Source organism: Salvia miltiorrhiza, chromosome 6 (assembly GCF_028751815.1).
Source record: "Salvia miltiorrhiza cultivar Shanhuang (shh) chromosome 6, IMPLAD_Smil_shh, whole genome shotgun sequence".
Taxonomy (NCBI): domain Eukaryota; kingdom Viridiplantae; phylum Streptophyta; class Magnoliopsida; order Lamiales; family Lamiaceae; genus Salvia; species Salvia miltiorrhiza.
The window spans coordinates 4,955,128-4,974,077 of record NC_080392.1 but is presented as its reverse complement, the minus strand read 5'-3'; the positions used below and the strand labels follow the sequence as shown (position 1 = coordinate 4,974,077).

At 39.1% G+C, this 18,950-nt stretch overlaps 2 protein-coding genes across 8 annotated transcripts; one reads left to right on the top strand and one right to left on the bottom strand.

The window, feature by feature from the left end:
* Positions 1 to 9,422: 9,422 nt before the first annotated feature.
* Positions 9,423 to 10,141, bottom strand: LOC130988124 (60S ribosomal protein L39-3). The gene is made up of 3 exons (XM_057911896.1): positions 9,985 to 10,141; positions 9,758 to 9,861; positions 9,423 to 9,678 (listed from the first exon to the last, which is right to left on the bottom strand). The coding sequence occupies exons 1-3, from the start codon at positions 9,985 to 9,987 to the stop codon at positions 9,630 to 9,632; spliced, it is 156 nt and encodes a 51-aa protein (XP_057767879.1). The 5' UTR covers positions 9,988 to 10,141; the 3' UTR covers positions 9,423 to 9,629.
* Positions 10,142 to 10,457: 316 nt separating this feature from the next.
* LOC130988123 (uncharacterized) lies at positions 10,458 to 16,729 on the top strand. Of its 7 annotated transcripts, none has more exons than XM_057911892.1 (10): positions 10,556 to 10,867; positions 11,636 to 11,720; positions 12,521 to 12,595; positions 12,699 to 12,735; positions 13,445 to 13,528; positions 13,616 to 13,676; positions 13,761 to 13,867; positions 14,042 to 14,107; positions 14,324 to 14,443; positions 14,524 to 14,772. In XM_057911892.1, the coding sequence occupies exons 1-9, from the start codon at positions 10,786 to 10,788 to the stop codon at positions 14,429 to 14,431; spliced, it is 705 nt and encodes a 234-aa protein (XP_057767875.1). In that variant the 5' UTR covers positions 10,556 to 10,785; the 3' UTR covers positions 14,432 to 14,443; positions 14,524 to 14,772. The 7 variants fall into 7 exon arrangements, 5 of the variants coding, with proteins under 5 accessions (XP_057767874.1, XP_057767875.1, XP_057767876.1 ...); XM_057911893.1 differs by having other exon boundaries at positions 14,517 to 14,772; XM_057911894.1 differs by having other exon boundaries at positions 14,324 to 14,455.
* Positions 16,730 to 18,950: the final 2,221 nt, after the last annotated feature.

Here is an 18,950-nt window from a genome sequence, read left to right as displayed (position 1 = left end):
ATTTTGGATTGAACGTTGAACTTGATTTGATTTGAGAAGAACGTCCTTAGAATTTTGTAAGAACGCCTTGAAGCTTTTGAACTTGATTTCTTTGGATACTTGAAGATCACTTCAAAGATTCGCAGGAATGCTTGAACATTTGAAGAAATACTCGAAGATTTGAAGATACTTGAATACTTGAAGATTTTGAAGGATACTTGAAGATTTGAATGCTCAAATACTTGAAGATTCGAAGGATACTTGAAGATTTGAATACTCAAACGATTGAAGATTTGAAGGAGACTTGAACGTTAGATAGAATTCTTCAAGATACTTGAATACTTGGAAGAATACTTGAACTCTCCAATTCTTCGCCTCTTCTACTTGTGATACTAGAGAGAATTCTTATGCGCTTCAATCTTCCGTTCCTTCACGTTGTCATTTATGAGCTCCCAACACCTCTATTTATAGATTTTAGAGATGGGCTTCATGGGCTTTATGGGCTTTGGGCTTCCATGTATGGGCTTTAGGGCCTTAGGTGTCCATAAGCCCATTAATTCATTTATGTTAAATATTAATTATATATCTATTTAATTTAGGAATAAAATCCCATTTAATAAAATAGAAAATATAATTGAATATTTAATTCATGAATTTACACGTGGCATGATTTAATTCGACGACAAATTTAATTGTCTACAAATTGCCCCATCGAGACTTGTTTATGGACGAAATGCCTTTGGTAATAGACGAGTCTCGAAATTTATTTTGATAGTTTAAACTCTTATCGAGGAGTTCTTGATTTGAATTTTGTAAATAGTTTATACTCATATTTAGGAGTTCTTCATTTGATTTTGGAATTTTAAATAGTTTATACTCGTATTTAGGAGTGCTTGAATTTCTTTGAATTTATAAATAGTTTATACTCGTATTTAGGAGTTCTTGACTTGGATTTGAATTTGTAAATAGTTTATACTCGTATTTAGGAGTTCTTGAATTTCTTTGGATTTATAAATAGTTTATACTCGTATTTAGGAGTTCTTGAATTTCTTTTGAATTTATAAATAGTTTATACTCGTATTTAGGAGTTCTTCAATTTCTTTGGATTTATAAATAGTTTATACTCGTATTTAGGAGTTCTTCAATTTCTTTGAATTTATAAATAGTTTATACTCGTATTTAGGAGTTCTTGAATTTCTTTTGAATTTATAAATAGTTTATACTCGTATTTAGGAGTTCTTCAATTTCTTTGAATTTATAAATAGTTTATACTCGTATTTAGGAGTTCTTGAATTTCTTTGAATTTTGTAAATAGTTTATACTCGTATTTAGGAGTTCTTGAATTTCTTTGAATTTTGTAAATAGTTTATACTCGTATTTAGGAGTTCTTCATTTTGAATTTGAATTTGTAAATAGTTTATACTCATATTTAGGAGTTCAAAATTTTGCAAACTTGCTACGAATTTTGAGTTTTGGGCTTTACCATTTGCTTCTTTAATTAAAGCATTTTTTTTTTTTTTTTTTTTTTTTTGAAGGCTGGGCCCAATATTTTATATCTTGCGACCCTTTCCAGCAACACAACTCCAATTCCAACTAACTCCATTGTCATTTTATCTTTCTCGCAGCAAGCTTTTTTTTGCCCCATGATTGAAAAGGGGAGTTTTATGCATAGAGAAGTATTATGGCATTAAATGTAGTCTGCAACAATGTTTTTTTTTTTTTTTTTTCTTGCTTGAGAGTTATTGCAGGCTGGAAAACAGCTGGAACTCCACTCTTCGGCGCTGGAAGAACAGCTAAGTTTAGAGATTTGGTGAGAAGTTTGCTTATAAATAGAGGTGCTGCGATCCTGGTATTGACAGCAGTAGCCTCTCCTTCAGCTCATTTCTTTCTTTCTTGTTTCCTTTCTTCCTTTGCTTGCCACTTTCTTCACCGGCGTCGCTACCTTTTCCGGCTCGGGCTCGGGCTGCGGGGTACGTCCTTCTCCGGGGCAGTGGGCTTCTCCGCCACCGGTGACGGCTTCACGTTCACTACCGTACCTCCGAAGCTCAGCGCCGCTGTCGGCTTTCTTGCGGTCTTCAAGATACTCTAATGCAGTTAGTTGATCTTCCTTGTTGACTATCTTGTACGCAGCAGCCCAGTCTCCTTCCCTTCGTTCGAGTCAGCCGCCGTGTCTTCCACCAAGGGAGCGCGGATCATAGAGGAACTCCGGAGTTCCCTGGAAGAACAGTCACGTTGGAACCTGCGCAAGGACTGGGGAGTTGGGGCTCGGCGGCGGCGGCCATCTGGTCGTACGGTCACCGGGAGTTGAGCGAGAAATTTGGTCACCGGCGAAGCAAGTTGGTCGGCGGGGCTGCCAGACTGCTGAACATTCCTCAGGACATCCATTGCCTCGGAAACATTTGATTTCAAAGTATCAGGTGACTCAAACAAATGAAGAACCTCGGTCTGGTCCATCCTGCTTCTTTTCTTCTTCTTTTTTCGCCGGTGGTTTGCTGGAAATAACAGTAGTAGGGAAGTTGTTAGCAACACACGACCGTGCTTCATCAAGGTAAAACTCCTTTGTAGTTTCTCTTATATTGTTTTCGAGCTTTTAAATTGTGTATAGCGTGGAGAGAAGCGGCAGTGAGAGTGGAGACCGCTGCTACTAATGGCGGGAGATGGAGGTACGGTAGTGTTGGAGGTTGAACTCGCTGGATTTCCATCAAAGGCGACACAACGGCTGCAATTTCAGAGAGACGGAAATGGGCAGCAGCAGTTTATGGGGAAGAAATCTGCGACGTTGGGAACGCCCATGTTGGTGGTGATGGCGTTAACATGCTCCCTGAATTTCCGATTAGCTCCGGCATCCGAGGCGCCGTATTCGGTGAGCTCGATCGAGAAGAGTGTGGCGAACATGAGTTTGGACATGGTGGTGAAGGTGGCCTCTCCGACGTTCATAGCGCGGCCGCCTTCGACTGCTAAGTTCCACTGCTGCGGCGCTGCCATCGACCGCCGCGGACCCCTTCTCTCTCGAAATCTGTTTCAGCAGCGCCACCGTCGACAGCTGTTCGCCTGCCGAGCTGGTGCATGTTGCCGATGATGGGCAGACAAGGCGGCGGCGTTGCAGCTGGCCTGCAGCTGGGCGCGCTTGAGCTGCTGCCGCTCCTTCTTGTGTGCGTTCTGGTGGTCGCCGAGGGCTTTGGGTTTGAGCATGGTGAAGTTGGAAATGGAAATGAGAGGAGGCGCGGCTGTGGAGTGTTAGCTGCGGATTTCATATGAGGAGAAGAGAGAATCAGCCCTTAATTGAATTGGTGTTGGGCCTTCTTTTTGGTGGAGTTTTGGGCTTCGTTGCTGGGCCTTTTTTTTTGTAGAGAGGGGTCCAAACCCTTATTGGTCCCCAACCCTTTTTTCATAGTTCAAGTCATTTTTTTTTCTTTTTTTTTTTAATATTGTAAACACAATTTTTTTTTTATTTTTTTTTTTATTTTTTTTTTTTTTGCAAGTAAATTTCAAATATGAATTTTTTTCTTGCAGTTGGCAATAGAGAAAGCTTGGTGATAGCGACCTTCAAGATTGGCGTAGTCTTATCAACCAAGTTCATGGTGGATTTTGCCCCAAACGAGATGTTTTGAGTATTTGCAAAGTTCGGAGTATTATGTACAAGATTGGCGAATTAATCAACTTCATGGAAGATTTTGCCCCAAACGAGATGCTTTGAGTATTTGCAAAGTTCGGAGTCTATTGTCATTATTTCTTTCAGTCTTGACATCTCCATCAGCCCGACTAAAGACTATCCTCAGAGAGTTCATCCAAAAAAAAAAAATTGGCAGCAGCCCATCTAAGATCTTATTTGAGTGATGTTTACTTTGCACTTCAGGTGGCTCAATTGGCTTTTAATCAGATTTCGGGTGCGCTCGGATCTGGGCCATTATGAGTCCAACCTTTGAAGATTGCTGGTTACATTTTCTCTTTGCGCGCATTCGAGCAGGCTAGATGACTCAATGGTGTTCTATTATGTTTGGCGAACATGTGTTTCAACTTCACGAGCGGATTCAACTTTAGCTTGGAGAGAAGTGAAGTTGTCGATGCATAGCCGACCTCAATGCCAGATGACCCAATTCTTTGACAGGTCTTGGGTGCGCTCAGACCTGGGATTGTTCGAGTCTGGTTTGAGTGAGGTTGTTCTGTTATGTTTGGCATCTCACGAAGTTGGGAGAATTTTGCACAGCGGCCAAGAAGATTGGGTTTTCTCTTCTTGATGCTTGAGCCAAGGAGAATGAAGCCATGGTCTGAATTGCTTTGATCAAGGAAGAGCTTGCTATGATAGAGATGTGAGAGACGGAGATGTCGTCGTCCTTCAAGCAAGATAGTGCCTCCTTTCATACCGTCTGAGGTGCAATCCCATAATTCAAAAGAGAGTTTGACAAGCATAAAGTTGCACATGTTGATGAGGAAATGCTGCGGAATTTTGAAGACTTCAGAGTCACTTTTGATCTCTGCTCAGAGAACTTTGGAGGATCAAGACCCATTTGCTTAGTATTGGTGCAAACCGCAGTTTCTATCATTTCTCTCTTGATGATTCTTATTTGGTTTGTGATGGATATTTTGACATCTTCTCCAAATGCTTGTGCTTCTTTTGATGGCTTGATTTTCTTCCCAATTGAGACATATTCGGCTTCACATAATCAACTTAAATCATAACTTTGATGATATAAATTGAAAAGAGCCAAACACAATTCATGACTGAACTTAGAAATTATCTAAGCTGCCTACGTACCCTTTTTGAAAGGGATCAAGTCAAAACGTAGTTCATAGGATCAACAAGTGTTTGAAATTGGGTGCCGTGCACAGTTTATACTCATGCGGGCCAGGAGTAACATGCAGTTTAGGCTCATGCGTCAAGGAGCTGTCTTCATACGCTTCATTTTGTTGTTTTTCTTCATTTCTGGTTTCTCATCTGACTCATCTTTTCGGCTTTTCTGCTTTTCATTTTTTTTTTTTTTTTTTGCTTTTCTGCTTTTCTATTTTTTTTTTCTGTTTTTCTATTTTTTGGCTTTTTTTTTTTTTTTAAAATAACTATACACATATATACATGCTTCAACTTCTACCACCCTTCAAGGATAGTAGTACTTCAAGAACTTTCCGTTGAGAGTGATAACAATTGGCCTCCTTGCAGCGAGGGCCATGTCTCCAATTTGAAAAGAGGGCGCTCGCACTGCTTTGTTGAAGGATCTTGAAGGAAGAGCTTGATAGTATTCCAATTTTTGCTGGACTTCTAGTCTCTCTTCATCCAGAGTTTCCAGTTCTTTGGGGCTCAAGTGCGAATTCTCTTCTCCAACGACCATTTTCTCGCAGGAGGTGATATGGTTTGCTGTGACAATGTCTTCATCTTTTCGGCGATGATCTTTGCAATCAAAACACTTCTTTATGCTTTCATTTCTCTGGCGTATGAAGGCTATATTCTCTGCAACGCTTGTTGTGATAACGCCACTTCTATCGAGACTTGCAATTTCACGACGCACTTGACTTTGAGTAGTATGAGGAAGAGGAACTGGATTACTAGCACTATTAGTAGTGTAGTAAGAGGAAGCCACACTTTCTCTATCTTCTTGATCTATGGCATCTCGTGTGAAGATGGTGGTCTTCATTTGAGCTTTCATTTTTTTCCCACATGACATAATCAAAGTGGTGTATCTTTTCATTCGAGGAGGGATCAAACTTCTCCATTTCTCTGTTATGTGCAGTTCATCACTCCCTTTTGTCTTGCTTCGTTTCCATGTTTTGCCTTTGCCAAGTCTTTTAAAGACAGATACTTGTTGAGCTTCTCTTCTACCCATACTATTGAAAATAGAAACCCTTTGGGTTTTCCGATTGCTTGAAGATTCCAGGATTTGCTTGGTGCTAGCATAGTTAGCAGTGGCTCTCTTGATGGCAATTCGAATGGGGCTTTGCACTGTATATCCCAAACCTGCTTTGGAGTTTTGGCCTACGTTACCAGTCTTTTCCAAATGAGACCTTGACATAGAGCTTTCTTGAGGATTGTATCCAGCATTCACGAGGAGTTTATATGCCTTCGGACCAAAGTGCTTTGAGAGTTCTTTGTCTAAGAGATCTCCATGTTCTGTGGCGCCACTTTGCTTTGGTCGGACAAAATCTTTGAGTGGCTGGGGAATGAGCTTTTTGGCATCAATCTTAGTCAAAGGGATGGTGAAACCTTCCATCTCTGGGCGAGATTCTTTCTCTTGTTGGGATCCTGACTCCTCCTGTGGTACATCCCTTTCCACCATTGTTGCTTTAGTTCTTCCCAAATAGAATTGAGCATCGGCGAAATGTGACTCTGTTTCTGTGAAAGGTTTGTGATCACCAACCACTTTTCTTATGGTGCCATTTTGATAGTATTTGAAGCATTGGTGCAATGTAGAAGGAATAACACCATTTTCATGAAGCCATGGTCGACCCAGAAGCATGTTGTAGGATGTTCTTGCATCAATCACATGAAGCAACGCTGTGGACTCCATGTCCTGCATCTGCAATCGCAGCCTTATAGTTCCAAGAGCTCTTTGCCCTTCATGGTTGAAACCTTGAATCATCAATCGACTGTTTGACAGCTCTTCTGCTTGGATTCCCAATTGCTTCAAAGTCCTTAGTGGCAAAATATTGACCGCCGAGCCTCCATCGATGAGAATTCGATTGACCTTCTGCTCCTGTGTATAACAACTCACGAACAATGGCCTGTTATGAGGTTCAGATCCAAGCTGCAAGTCTTCATTGGAGAATGTGATTGCCAATGCATCATCGTCTTCATCCATATTTAGCTCAGGTTCTTCATCTACTTGATTGGATGTATCATACAGAGCTCCAATACCTTCTATTATGTCATTCAAGTCGGTGGAGACCATATTTACAGCAGTATCATCTTCTTCAAGAGATATTTTCCCTTCTCGAGCTAACCGCATGACCCTGTCTTTGAAGATGAAGCAATCATGTATGGGGTGCCCAACCAGACGATGGTATTTGCAGTAACTTGGATCGTCTGTCCTCCCTGCTTCATTTGGTCGCTTCATTTCTGGCAACTCGATAAGCTTTTCTTTGAGCAGGTCATCAAAAATTCCTGAAACATCAGAGTCTAAGAAAGGGTATTGTTTTTGTTGCATTTCTTTCAAGGTAGATCTTCTTTGCCCCACGTCTCGGGAAGAGTTCTGATTGTCTCGTGAAGTGTTCTGGTTGCCTTCTTGTCCAGCTTCTCTCTTTAAGAATTTCACCGAAGTTGCCTTAATCGCCATGGATTCTCTCTTTGGTGTTTCATCGGATGGTTTGCTTCATTTCTTGAATTCTGGCTTGAATTTGCGAGGTTCTCGGATGGGTGGTTCTTCGATCCCGCTTGCCATCATGCTCAACTCCATATCATGAGCTCTTGTGGCTAGTTCCTCGAATGTTCTTGGCTGGATTCCTCGCAAGATGTATTGCAAGCCCCAATGCATCCCTTGAATACACATTTCGATGGCAGATGATTCAGACAATCGGTCCTTGCAGTTGAGACAAAGGTTTCTCCATCGGTTGATGTAGTCAATGACTGGCTCTTCTTTGAATTGACGCGAACTTGTGAGCTCCACCATGCTGACAGTTCTTCTAGTGCTATAGAAGCGGTTGAGGAACTCATGCTCCAGTTGTTCCCAACTATCAATTGAGTTTGATTCTAAGTCGGTGTACCAATCAAAGGCATTACCTTTCAATGAGCGAACAAACTGTTTGACCAAATGATCTCCATAAGTACCAGCGTTGTTGCATGTTTCAATGAAATGAGCCACATGTTGTCTTGGATTTCCTTTGCCATCAAACTGTTGAAATTTTGGTGGTTGATAGCCAAGAGGCATCCTCATACTGTCAATTCGCCGAGTATATGGCTTGGAGTAAGTTAACGATGACTTGGAGCTTCCATCGGAGTTATTCTTCATTGTTGCTTCGATGAACTCTTTGAGTTGGTCAATGGGAATGAGGCCACCAGATGAGAAGAGAATGTCTTTTCCTGAAGGCCTTTTTCCATCACTCTTTGATTTGTCTTTGGAGATTTCTTCATCGTTATTCTCTCCATCTTCTTCGCTTTCTTCGCCTTCCCTATCGTTGTTGGCGTGGCTTGAATCTCCTTTTTCTCCTTTAAGCTTTGCAATCTGGGCATCTTGCTCTTGGATGTGCTTGGTTAGAGATTCAACCATCTTTGTCAAGTTCAAGAGTTGTTCCTCCATGGTGGAAGTGTTTGTCATCATGACACTTGCATGGAGTTGATAATTTTCAGTGGGGAATGTGAAGCTTCTCTCAAAGTTGTCATCTTCTTCATGGATAGATGGAAGACGGGAGGTCGTCTTGGACACCTCTTGCATCAATTTTGCTTTGCTTCGCGTGATCACACCGATGCTTTCCGAAGAACCTTTAGATGAAGCTGGAGCAGTTGCATTTGGTTGAATGGACATTGTTCAAGATTTTTGGTGAAGAGTAGAGATGAGAGGTAGAGATGTCCCACCGGGCGTGCCAAAATTTGTAAACACAAATTTTTGTATTTCAATTTGATAAAATACAAAACGCGTTACAAAGATAATTTGATAGAATTTGAAGATAGAGTTTATGCGGGTTGCAATCTCTAGTTAATCCTCTGATTCTTCTCTTCCATTTGATTCTTGAACAAGCTCGAAGGTTATTGAAATACTTGATTTGATGACGCCAATCCAAAGGACTTAAGTCGTGATTTTGGATTGAACGTTGAACTTGATTTGATTTGAGAAGAACGTCCTTAGAATTTTGTAAGAACGCCTTGAAGCTTTTGAACTTGATTTCTTTGGATACTTGAAGATCACTTCAAAGATTCGCAGGAATGCTTGAACATTTGAAGAAATACTCGAAGATTTGAAGATACTTGAATACTTGAAGATTTTGAAGGATACTTGAAGATTTGAATGCTCAAATACTTGAAGATTCGAAGGATACTTGAAGATTTGAATACTCAAACGATTGAAGATTTGAAGGAGACTTGAACGTTAGATAGAATTCTTCAAGATACTTGAATACTTGGAAGAATACTTGAACTCTCCAATTCTTCGCCTCTTCTACTTGTGATACTAGAGAGAATTCTTATGCGCTTCAATCTTCCGTTCCTTCACGTTGTCATTTATGAGCTCCCAACACCTCTATTTATAGATTTTAGAGATGGGCTTCATGGGCTTTATGGGCTTTGGGCTTCCATGTATGGGCTTTAGGGCCTTAGGTGTCCATAAGCCCATTAATTCATTTATGTTAAATATTAATTATATATCTATTTAATTTAGGAATAAAATCCCATTTAATAAAATAGAAAATATAATTGAATATTTAATTCATGAATTTACAAGTGGCATGATTTAATTCGACGACAAATTTAATTGTCTACACTAGCAAGTCATTCATCCAAATCAAATTTTTAAAAGGCAGCATAATTTTGTGTTGAAATTTTTTTGACTTGAACAAAAGCAGATTAACAAGAACTTGGCAGTAATCAATATCCAGCAAAATGTAAAATCCTAAACAACTAGATTCTCAAAGAAACATACCCATAATTCAATTACTCTTCAAAGTTTACAACTGAACTGAAAAGGAGCAAAAAACTGCAATTCGAAGCTGAGACGTTGAAATCCAGATAGATCTTAAAACCCTAGCTTAGTCCGGCGCCAGTGCCTGCGCTTGGCATTGTACCTGCAATCAGAAAACGACGTCGTTATAAAACAGCAGCTATCAACAGTAGTAGAAATAGGAGTGTTGTCGATGATGATACCTGATGGTATTGTCGGTGCGCATCCGGATCCAGTAAGGAATCGGTCGGTTCTGCCTCTGTTTCTTCGCCAGCTTCTTCTTAATCATAAACGTCTTGTGAGACGGCTGTCAACAATTTTTGTGAGAAAATCAATCTTTTCAGAAACCAAAAATAATAAAAATATAAAATCTAAAACATAAACCAACGGCCACAGGCGCCGGAGAAAGAGATTAAGAGAGAACTGTTACCATTTTGACGAACGGAGCTCAGCTTCACTTTCAGAGAAGAAGAGCTGCTGTAGGAAGTTAAATGAAACCCTAGGTAAAAGATGAAGTCTGTTTCTAGCGTTTAATGATTGGGCTGTTTCAAATCGCGGCCCAGTTCTTTCTATGGCCCACTGGTATTAAAAGTACCCTAATATGTATCGTTTGCAACTCTACAATGTTTACATGGCTGGACTTTTTCTTTTAACAAGAATTGAGATTATTGTTATTTAAGTAAACAAATAACTAAAAGGATAAATATTGTTATTTTGTTAATCATTGTGTTATATAAAGAAGTAAGGATAAATAACTAAAAGGATAAATATTGTATAGGAACCAAAGGATGTACTTATGTACTATGTTACCTATGTATGATATATTGATATAAACATAAATATCGCATGTACTATCTTAATCCACAGAAAATTTGATATGTATAAAATGTGAGTGATAATTTTTTTTGGGAGGGGAGAGTATAAAATTAAAAGATTCCTGAAAAAGATTAATTAAATAACACTATGTAAAGATAAATCATTGAATTAGGGTAGAGGTGGGCAAATAGAAATAAGTTGGTCTGGCATTAGGAAAGTTGGTCTGGCAGTAGCAATGAGCACAAACGAAGCTTCTTTCCCCTCCGACCCCTCGAAAACCCGAGGCTCGTACATTCACCTCCCTTCCGCTCCTGGGAAAAACTATAAAATCCCCATCTACACCCAAAGAAACCTCCCCTAAAACCAAGCTCATTTTATCCTTTTTAACCGAATTAAATTAAATTACCAAATTATCATGACTCGCGCCTCCAAGAGAAAATCGGATAATCAAACCTCTGCGCCTGTCAAAACTGCCCGCGTCGACTCTGTTCGTTCCGGTATATTGTCGGCTGCACATTTTTATTTATTAATTTATTATGTGATGATTTCTAATCAATGATTTTTCCTTTCTTGCCTGTATTTGCATATAGTTTTCTGTGGCATTAGATTAAATTTTGTTCGTTATGCGCTATAGTCATTATGTGTTTGGATTCTTGACTGGGGCTATTGTTGTGTTCTTGTATAAGGGATGATGAGCAATGAATTGATTGGATAATTTATTTGATTTGTGAGAGTATGAAATTTCGAGATGAATTGATTGGTCCTTTTAGTAACTCCATAGGTATATTGATTTTGAGACCAGTCAACGGATTCAATTGACCGCAGGCGTTTATTTCCGTTTTGTTTTGAAATAGGTTAGGTGTAAATTCCTTTGGCGTTGGGAGTTTGATGGTTTGGAAATTTAAGTTAGTTAAGTGGATTATGTTGTTTGGTTTTGTGATGGGTCCATTTTTTAACTTTCAGTGGATATGAATCCTTTTTAAAGAACGAATCAGTTTTTGTCTCTTGTGTGCATGATGCATACCGTTTACTGTATAGACTTTTTAAGAATTGATAGTATTAATGAATCTATGTAGTTGCCATGCTCTAAAGAACTTTGAATTAGTGAAGTATATCGTGGGACCTTACGATATTGCATTGACTCATAGTAGTTTTGGTTTATCTCAGTAGTGAGACCTATCTTTATTGGAAGTAATTTATATAGGGCATATTCTAAGTATCTATGAGTTTTCTAGTTTTCTGATAGATTTCTTTTTTCTTTTCAGCATCCAGCAAAGCTGCAAAGAAAGTGGAGGAACGTATTGATGAACTTTACACAAAATATGCTAATCAGTCGTCATGTGTGATTGAGTGAGCATTCTTGTTCTTGCATAAGATGGTTGTTGCCTTTTGTTTCTGCAGACCAATGTTGTAAAAGTCTTAAGGCGTATTTGAGGCAGTTTGTCTCGGATTAAAGAAAAAATGTTCATAAAAATTATAAAATAATTATTCAACATAGATAACAAACCAAACATTAAATTTAATTGTTTAGAAGTCTCAAAAACATCAAATTAAAGACAAAGTGTTCATAATATTGTTTTGTTACTCAATAATAAGATCAAATCATAATCAAAAGAATCTGTGTCCGGGTTCTGGGATGTTGAGATTGAAAATTATTACTGAATAACTTTTTAGTGAATTATTTTATGTAAATTGTTAATGATTGTCATATTTTAGTTTTCCTTGTTTTTCCTTCCGACCAAGCTTGAAAGTAATCTGTGTCCTGTTTCTGGGATGTTGAGATTTCGGCGTTGGGGCATCGGTAGAGGGATCCTTGAACCTTCTATACGAATTTCAACTTCCACAAATAGTGGTGAGAAATTATGAGACTTGTGTCACCTCTGTAATTGAAATTGATTTTTGTATTAGTACTCTTCAAATAGTAGCATCATCAGCAAAAGAGAGAAACCGTAGCTGGAAAGATTGAGGGCCCTTACTATTTGTAGTTACAGTCATGATTGTTATCCTTGACTAATGAAGCTTTTACACTGCTAATCTCTTTATTTAGTGTTTAACATATTACTTTCAAATAAAGCTGGATGCTACATACCTCTTTGAATTACTGATGCCACTCAAAAAATAATAAAACCTTATAACAATTTGTTGCACAGTCCAGAAGGGGTTGAAGCATTATGCTCTGATTTAAAGGTGGACTGTACTGATGTTAGGATATTGGTGCTAGCTTGGTAAGTTATTTGTTGAAGAAATATTCTCACTAGATTAATTTATTTTCTCAAGCATGTAACATGTTTTATTCACTGAACCTGGATATATTTCACTTGTTATAAGGAAAATGAATGCTCAGAAGCAGGGATATTTTACCCAGGTGAGCTCTATTGCTTTTGAGTTTTATCAGTTCTTTCTTTTTTAACATTCACAAAACTATTTTGTTTGAGGTTTATTTCTTTTTCCCTTTCCATGGTTTATCCATTGTGATTAATTTATAGTTTCTTCATCAAATAGCCAGTCTGGGGGCTAGTCGACGTGTGGTTTATCCCCATTTCCCTATCCTTTGGCCATTAGTTTGGCCTTCTTTGTTGATTTGACTTCCTGGCTTGAGTTGGATCCCAATATACATGGTTCACTAATTGGTGTTTTCTCAGTCATATTCCCTATATCAAGCCTGTGAATTTTTCGGGAAAAAATATGGTGATTATGTGGCAAAAAATTGTGCTACTGAACATCTTTCTCTTTTTATATAGGCCCGATGTTTAAGCTTGAGAGTTACAATGACAAATTTTAGCGTTGTACATTTTGCTGAGAAGAAGTATGTAACAAATATATCTTACCATGAGACATCAGAACATTAATCACAATTTGATTGCTTCATGGTGCTTCAATTTTCAATTCTACACACCAGCTAACTTTGCTCGTAATCTTTGGATATTTAAAGGTTTTATCTTTGATTTTAGATATCCAGATTTAATGTTGTATGCTCATTTTGTGACACAATAGTGCCGTTTATCTGTTGACATTTTTGCATACATCGCATTGTTTCCTTCAATAAAATTTCCATGCTCTCCTTGATTCATCAGGATGAGTGGCGAAGAGGGTTGAAAACTCTTAAGGCTGATACAATAACTAAATTGAAGAAGTCATTGCCAGAACTTGAGAAAGAGGTAGCTCCTGTTGCAAATATTCCCTTATTGATGTTTTGGCCATTTTGAGAACATAGCACTAACTGATTCAAGTTTGTTGATGAGAAGGCCTTGAAGTCAGAGAATTTTGATGATTTCTATAGATATGCCTTCCGTTACTGCTTAACGGGTAAGCAATGATGTACAGCTGCATTCTCTGTGTGGATATATGTGTATTCTCTTTCTAATGCTTCTCTGGCCTGTCTACTTTCAGAGGATAACAAGAAGTGTCTAGACATTGAGACCGCCTGTGTATTATTACAACTCGTTTTAGGGGTCCAATATCAGGACCAGGTAGATTCATTCATTAAATTTCTTAAGGTGAGTAATGATTACTATACGAAAAGCCCCCATAAGCCTTTGTAACATAATTCTCTTAGTCTGAAATGCTCACTTTTGATGATGACCTTTTAAAGTTTCTCTGACTTTTATGAATTCCATATTTAATGAATCTGTACATTTTTAATGATATGGTAAGCTTTGTTTCAACTTCAGAGTCAAAGCGACTACAAGGTAATAAACATGGATCAATGGACAAATTTCTTTCGATTTTGCCAAGAGGTACTTCTTAGTTCATATTTTAAATCTGTTGCTTGGAGGGTTGAAATATTCATTTTGCCTGGAGATAACACGAATTGGTTAAATATCAGTGTTTCTTTGCCAAGGCATCCTATGATATGATCTTGCTTTGCCGTTTCTAAACATTGTTTTTCTCTTCTTTTTTCTTTTTGTGCATCATCTAATAATGTTAGGTAAATATCATATTTACTTGGGCAGATAAGCTTTCCAGACCTTAACAATTACGACACGGATGAAGCTTGGCCATTAATTCTGGATAATTTTGTTGATTGGACGAAACGACAAGAAAATGTGGTTAGTGCATGAGTTTGGGTCAAGGTAATCCAAAAGGTTTGCGTTGATGCTAGGATAAAAATGAATATAGTGAGGAGGAATATCTTACATGTCGTAGATTGCAGGTTTTCCAGATTCCTAAATGCGGAACGAACAACTATGGAAGAGTATACTTGACATGCCGGCTGTATAATTTTTCTTGGACACATCTATAATACGCCATTCTTTCCCAAACTTTACTTGTGTATCTTTTGTGCTTGGCTTCCTGGTTTTGTATTTTCTTTTTTTAAATCAATGGCCATTTTTAGTGAAAGATAGGGGGATCATATTTTACTTATAATGATGAGTTTAGAATGGCCATTTGGCTTTTACCAGTACTGTTTTCTGCATTTTTATGAATGAATGAATGATGTAATTCCAGACTTTGCATGTATGAAGCAAATTAAGAGCATATTTGAACCTTAGGGTTCCAAGAAAAAGGACAGAAAATAACGAAGCCGGCAAAACGAAGAGAAATCAATACTCTAATAAAGCCAAGAAACATCGATCTGAACTATGACAGAATCTTCGATGAATGTTAGGTTCCTCGTTAACATATTTAGGCTTCGCCTGCTCCACGATCCTTCAACAGCCACCAAACAATGGCTGTCGAGAAAATGTTGTCACTTCTCATCATCTCTTTCGCTGCTCAACACATCACAGCCTCGTCGCAAATGGCAGCGCCGCGTGCCGGCGTAAAAGGGGCGTACTGGCTTTCATCTTCAACACTTGCACCATCAGCCATACCTACTTCCTACTTCACCCACTTATTCTACGCCTTCGTTCAAGTCGACGCCACCAGTTTCCAGCTCCTGATCACGCCGCTCGACGAGGAGCTCATGCCGGCCTTCACCTCCGCCGTCCTCCCCGCCAAGGCCCTCCTCTCCATCGGCGGAGCAGCGACGGATCCTCGAATCTTGTCCAACATGTCGAGCGACTCCGACAACCGGGCCGCATTCATCCAGTCGTCCATCCGCACAGCAAGAGCTTACGGCTTCGACGGGCTCGACCTCGACTGGGAGTTCCCCGCCGATCCACAGGAGATGGCCAACCTCGCCTCTCTCTATGAGGAGTGGCGCGCCGCCCTCAACCAGGAATCACTAGCCTCATCCAAACCGCCGCTGCTCCTCTCCGCCGCCGTATACTTCGCCTCCAACTTCTTCATCCCCGGGAACGTCCAGCGGAGCTATCCCGGCGAGGCGATCAGACAGCACGTGGACTTCGTGAGCCCGATGTGCTACGACTACGACGGCGCGTGGCAGCCGAACCTCACCGGAGCTCACGCCTTGCTCTACTGACAGCAAGCAGCAACGTCAGCACGAGCTACGGGATATCCGACGTGGAAGGGAGACGGCGTTCCGGTCGGGAAGATAGTGATGGGGATGCCGGCGTATGGGAGGGCGTGGCAGCTCAAGGATCCGAACCTGCACGGGATCGGAGCTCCCCGCTGCCGGAATCTGGCAGCAGGCGACTCTAGGAGTGATGAATTATTCAGCTATAGTGGAATTCAACCGGGAGAGTAACGCCACGGTGGTTTTCGACAACACCACCGTGTCGGCGTACTCGTACGCCGGAACGGATTGGATAGGATACGACGACGTTACTACGGTTGAATACAAGATCAAATTTGCTAAGGAGCAGGGGCTTGGGGGTTACTTTTTCTGGGCCCTTGGCTTTGACAGCGACTGGGATCTTGCCAGAGCAGGTATATATATATATATATATATATATTTCAACTAATTTTTCAAGCATTTCATACGTTTTTAAGAGGTCGAACATTATTTTATACGAATATCTGACGAGTTGAGGTCGAGCTCAAGTTCAAATTCGACATTTGCGAGTATCATACGAACCAAGCTTGAGCTCGATAAATGAATGACGGGTTGAGCTCGATCTACAAGACAGAAGCTCGTTTAAAGCCCTAATCTTGAGCTCTTCTTTATAGCAGTCTCCTGGAATAAATCTGTATCAAAGTAATTTGCATGTGATTACATGTTTGATAAAATTTTTAGGAAATTTAGTTGATTTGTAAATAGAAGAATTGAACTACGTACCTTAATTAATACATTATACATGACTGATGTTGTGAATTTTTGGCATGCCATGCAGCTTCCGCAGCATGGGATAGTAACTGATGATTCGGCATCGGAGAGCATCCAACAATGATGATAGCTTATCATGAATAGCGCTTGATATATATATGTTTGTTTATTTGTTTACTGCTTTTCATTATTTGCTCTTGTTCGCCTCAAACTTCATCTCTTTGTTTATAGAGCATTCTATTTGAAGAAACCTCTTCTTACTTGTCTGTTCATTTTAATTAGGTTACGTTTACTTTGATGGATAAATTTATCATTGAAAAAAAAAGGATAACAAAAATTTAATTATGCCTTTAAATGTCTTCTTTTTTTTCCTACATTTGACACAAAATAGAAGTTTACCATTTTTCTTTCCTTATTGAAAAATGGTGAACTTTTCTTTTAAATTGTGTCAAATGTTAGAAAAGAAATGAGACATTTAAAGGTATAATTTTTGTCATCATTCCTTTTCTAATAATAAACTTATTCATCAAAGTGAACGCATTATTAGCAGTATTATATACTTTCATATTTGGACCTTACCTTACACAGCTGAGCAAATTTTTTATTATCAATATTATGCATACCTTACAGCTGAGCAATTAAATTAATTAATATATAACATAATTTGAAGCTCATGAATTGTTGAGAAAATTAAAATCAAAGAGCTGAATGTATAGGTCTGCTAGGAAATAGAAGGCCTATAAAACTTAAATGACAAAAATTCGTTTTTTAGGAGATAGACGAAGATTTAGTCACATGAATTTTATTTGTTTTATCTCCAGTCAACTTTGAAATTGTCATATATCCAATACACATCAAATCTCGTCGCCATGTCTCTACGAGACAACACCGAACACCCCCATGCTGGCTCGACTTTTCCGGACATCCGCCCTCGCTTGTGCTGCTGTCGCCGCCGGACTGCTCTTTTACTCCGCCTTGCTGCCGTCTTGACTCGCCATCGATCAAACACAAACCAGCTGCCATTATCATTATAATTTTTGCATCTACAACATTCACTCTTATCTATGCCGTGGAGTACATTGTCAAAATCAAGACATTTCTCGATATTACTTATGTTACTTAATTATGTGCTTCTTCTTCATTTTTTGTTACTTTCTGACATTCAATTTATGATTATTTTGATCTTTGCTCCCAGATGATAAAGCACTCATGTATACAATGCTCATAGATTCTCATGATTGGATATCTCATCAGTGAATAGTATTTGAAGCATCGAATATGCTGTAACTGCAAAGAAAAGGAAATTGTATTATATATTTGACCTTATATAAAAATAAGGGACTACATCAACAAATACAAAATGGAAATCAATATGTGGTAAGTGGTAACTAATCTAAATTCATGGAGGAAAAAAAACGTATGAATTTGGAGGAATGAAAGAAAGGCTTCAAGTCAAGGCAGCCAAGGCGCAATGATGAAAGTGAGGAGAGAAGAAGCAAAGCAAAGCGCAGGCACCCAAAACAACTCCGCCGGCAGAAGAGCCATATGAGCGCATTGACAGACAAAATTAAGAGCAGCTTCAATTCTCTATGATATGTGCGAATCTAGGGCACAAATTTCTCACCGGAGAAGAGCGCACACCGCCGCCAGAAATATCAGTTTAAACATAATCTCCCATGGCGTTGTTTCTTCATCCTTTCTCGAGCCTGAAACGGCTCTACACACGACTTCTGCAAACGTCGACGTTTTGATACGCTCTGGAACATTAATTTCCATTCTCTACAAAAATTTAATTAAAAAGGTTAAGCTTCTTTCCTTGTACATTAACAGCGTTAAGTAGCAATAAGAAATTAAATATTTCCGACACATAAACCGATTCGAATACTAATTGTAGATAAAAGAATTACAATATACAAATTTAACAGAAAAAATAGCTAGCTAGGAGTATAAAATTTAGAAAGAAGAAAAGAATTAGAAGTAGAAGACAAAAATGTAGGGTATTTATTTAATTATGGGTTGGGGAAACACGAAAATATATATATACACACAAGTCAGATCAGAAACTTCGTGGAAATTGCTTTGAAAACGACTAGCTAATTGTTTAAAAACAAAAGAGACGACTAGGTAATTATTTAATGAAGAAGATAGATAGATATATAGATAAGAAGCAATCGAAGAACATTTGGCAGAAATGAGAAAATGCTAAAAAAGTGGTTTCTGCAGGTATCTTACGTGGAGGAGCTAATCTTCGTGGTCGGAATCGTAACCGCCGTCGCGCTCGTACGGTCGCGCTACGAGTACATAGACGGCAACCCCGTACCGGTCCTCATCTTCATCAACAACCCCTCTCTCTTTCACTCGTTTCTCATAGCTCTCAACTTTGGCTTCACCGCCGCCGTCCTCACCATGTCTCTGCGCGACAACAGCCCCATGCTTGCGCAATTCTGCCGGAGATCAGCCGTCGCCTGTCT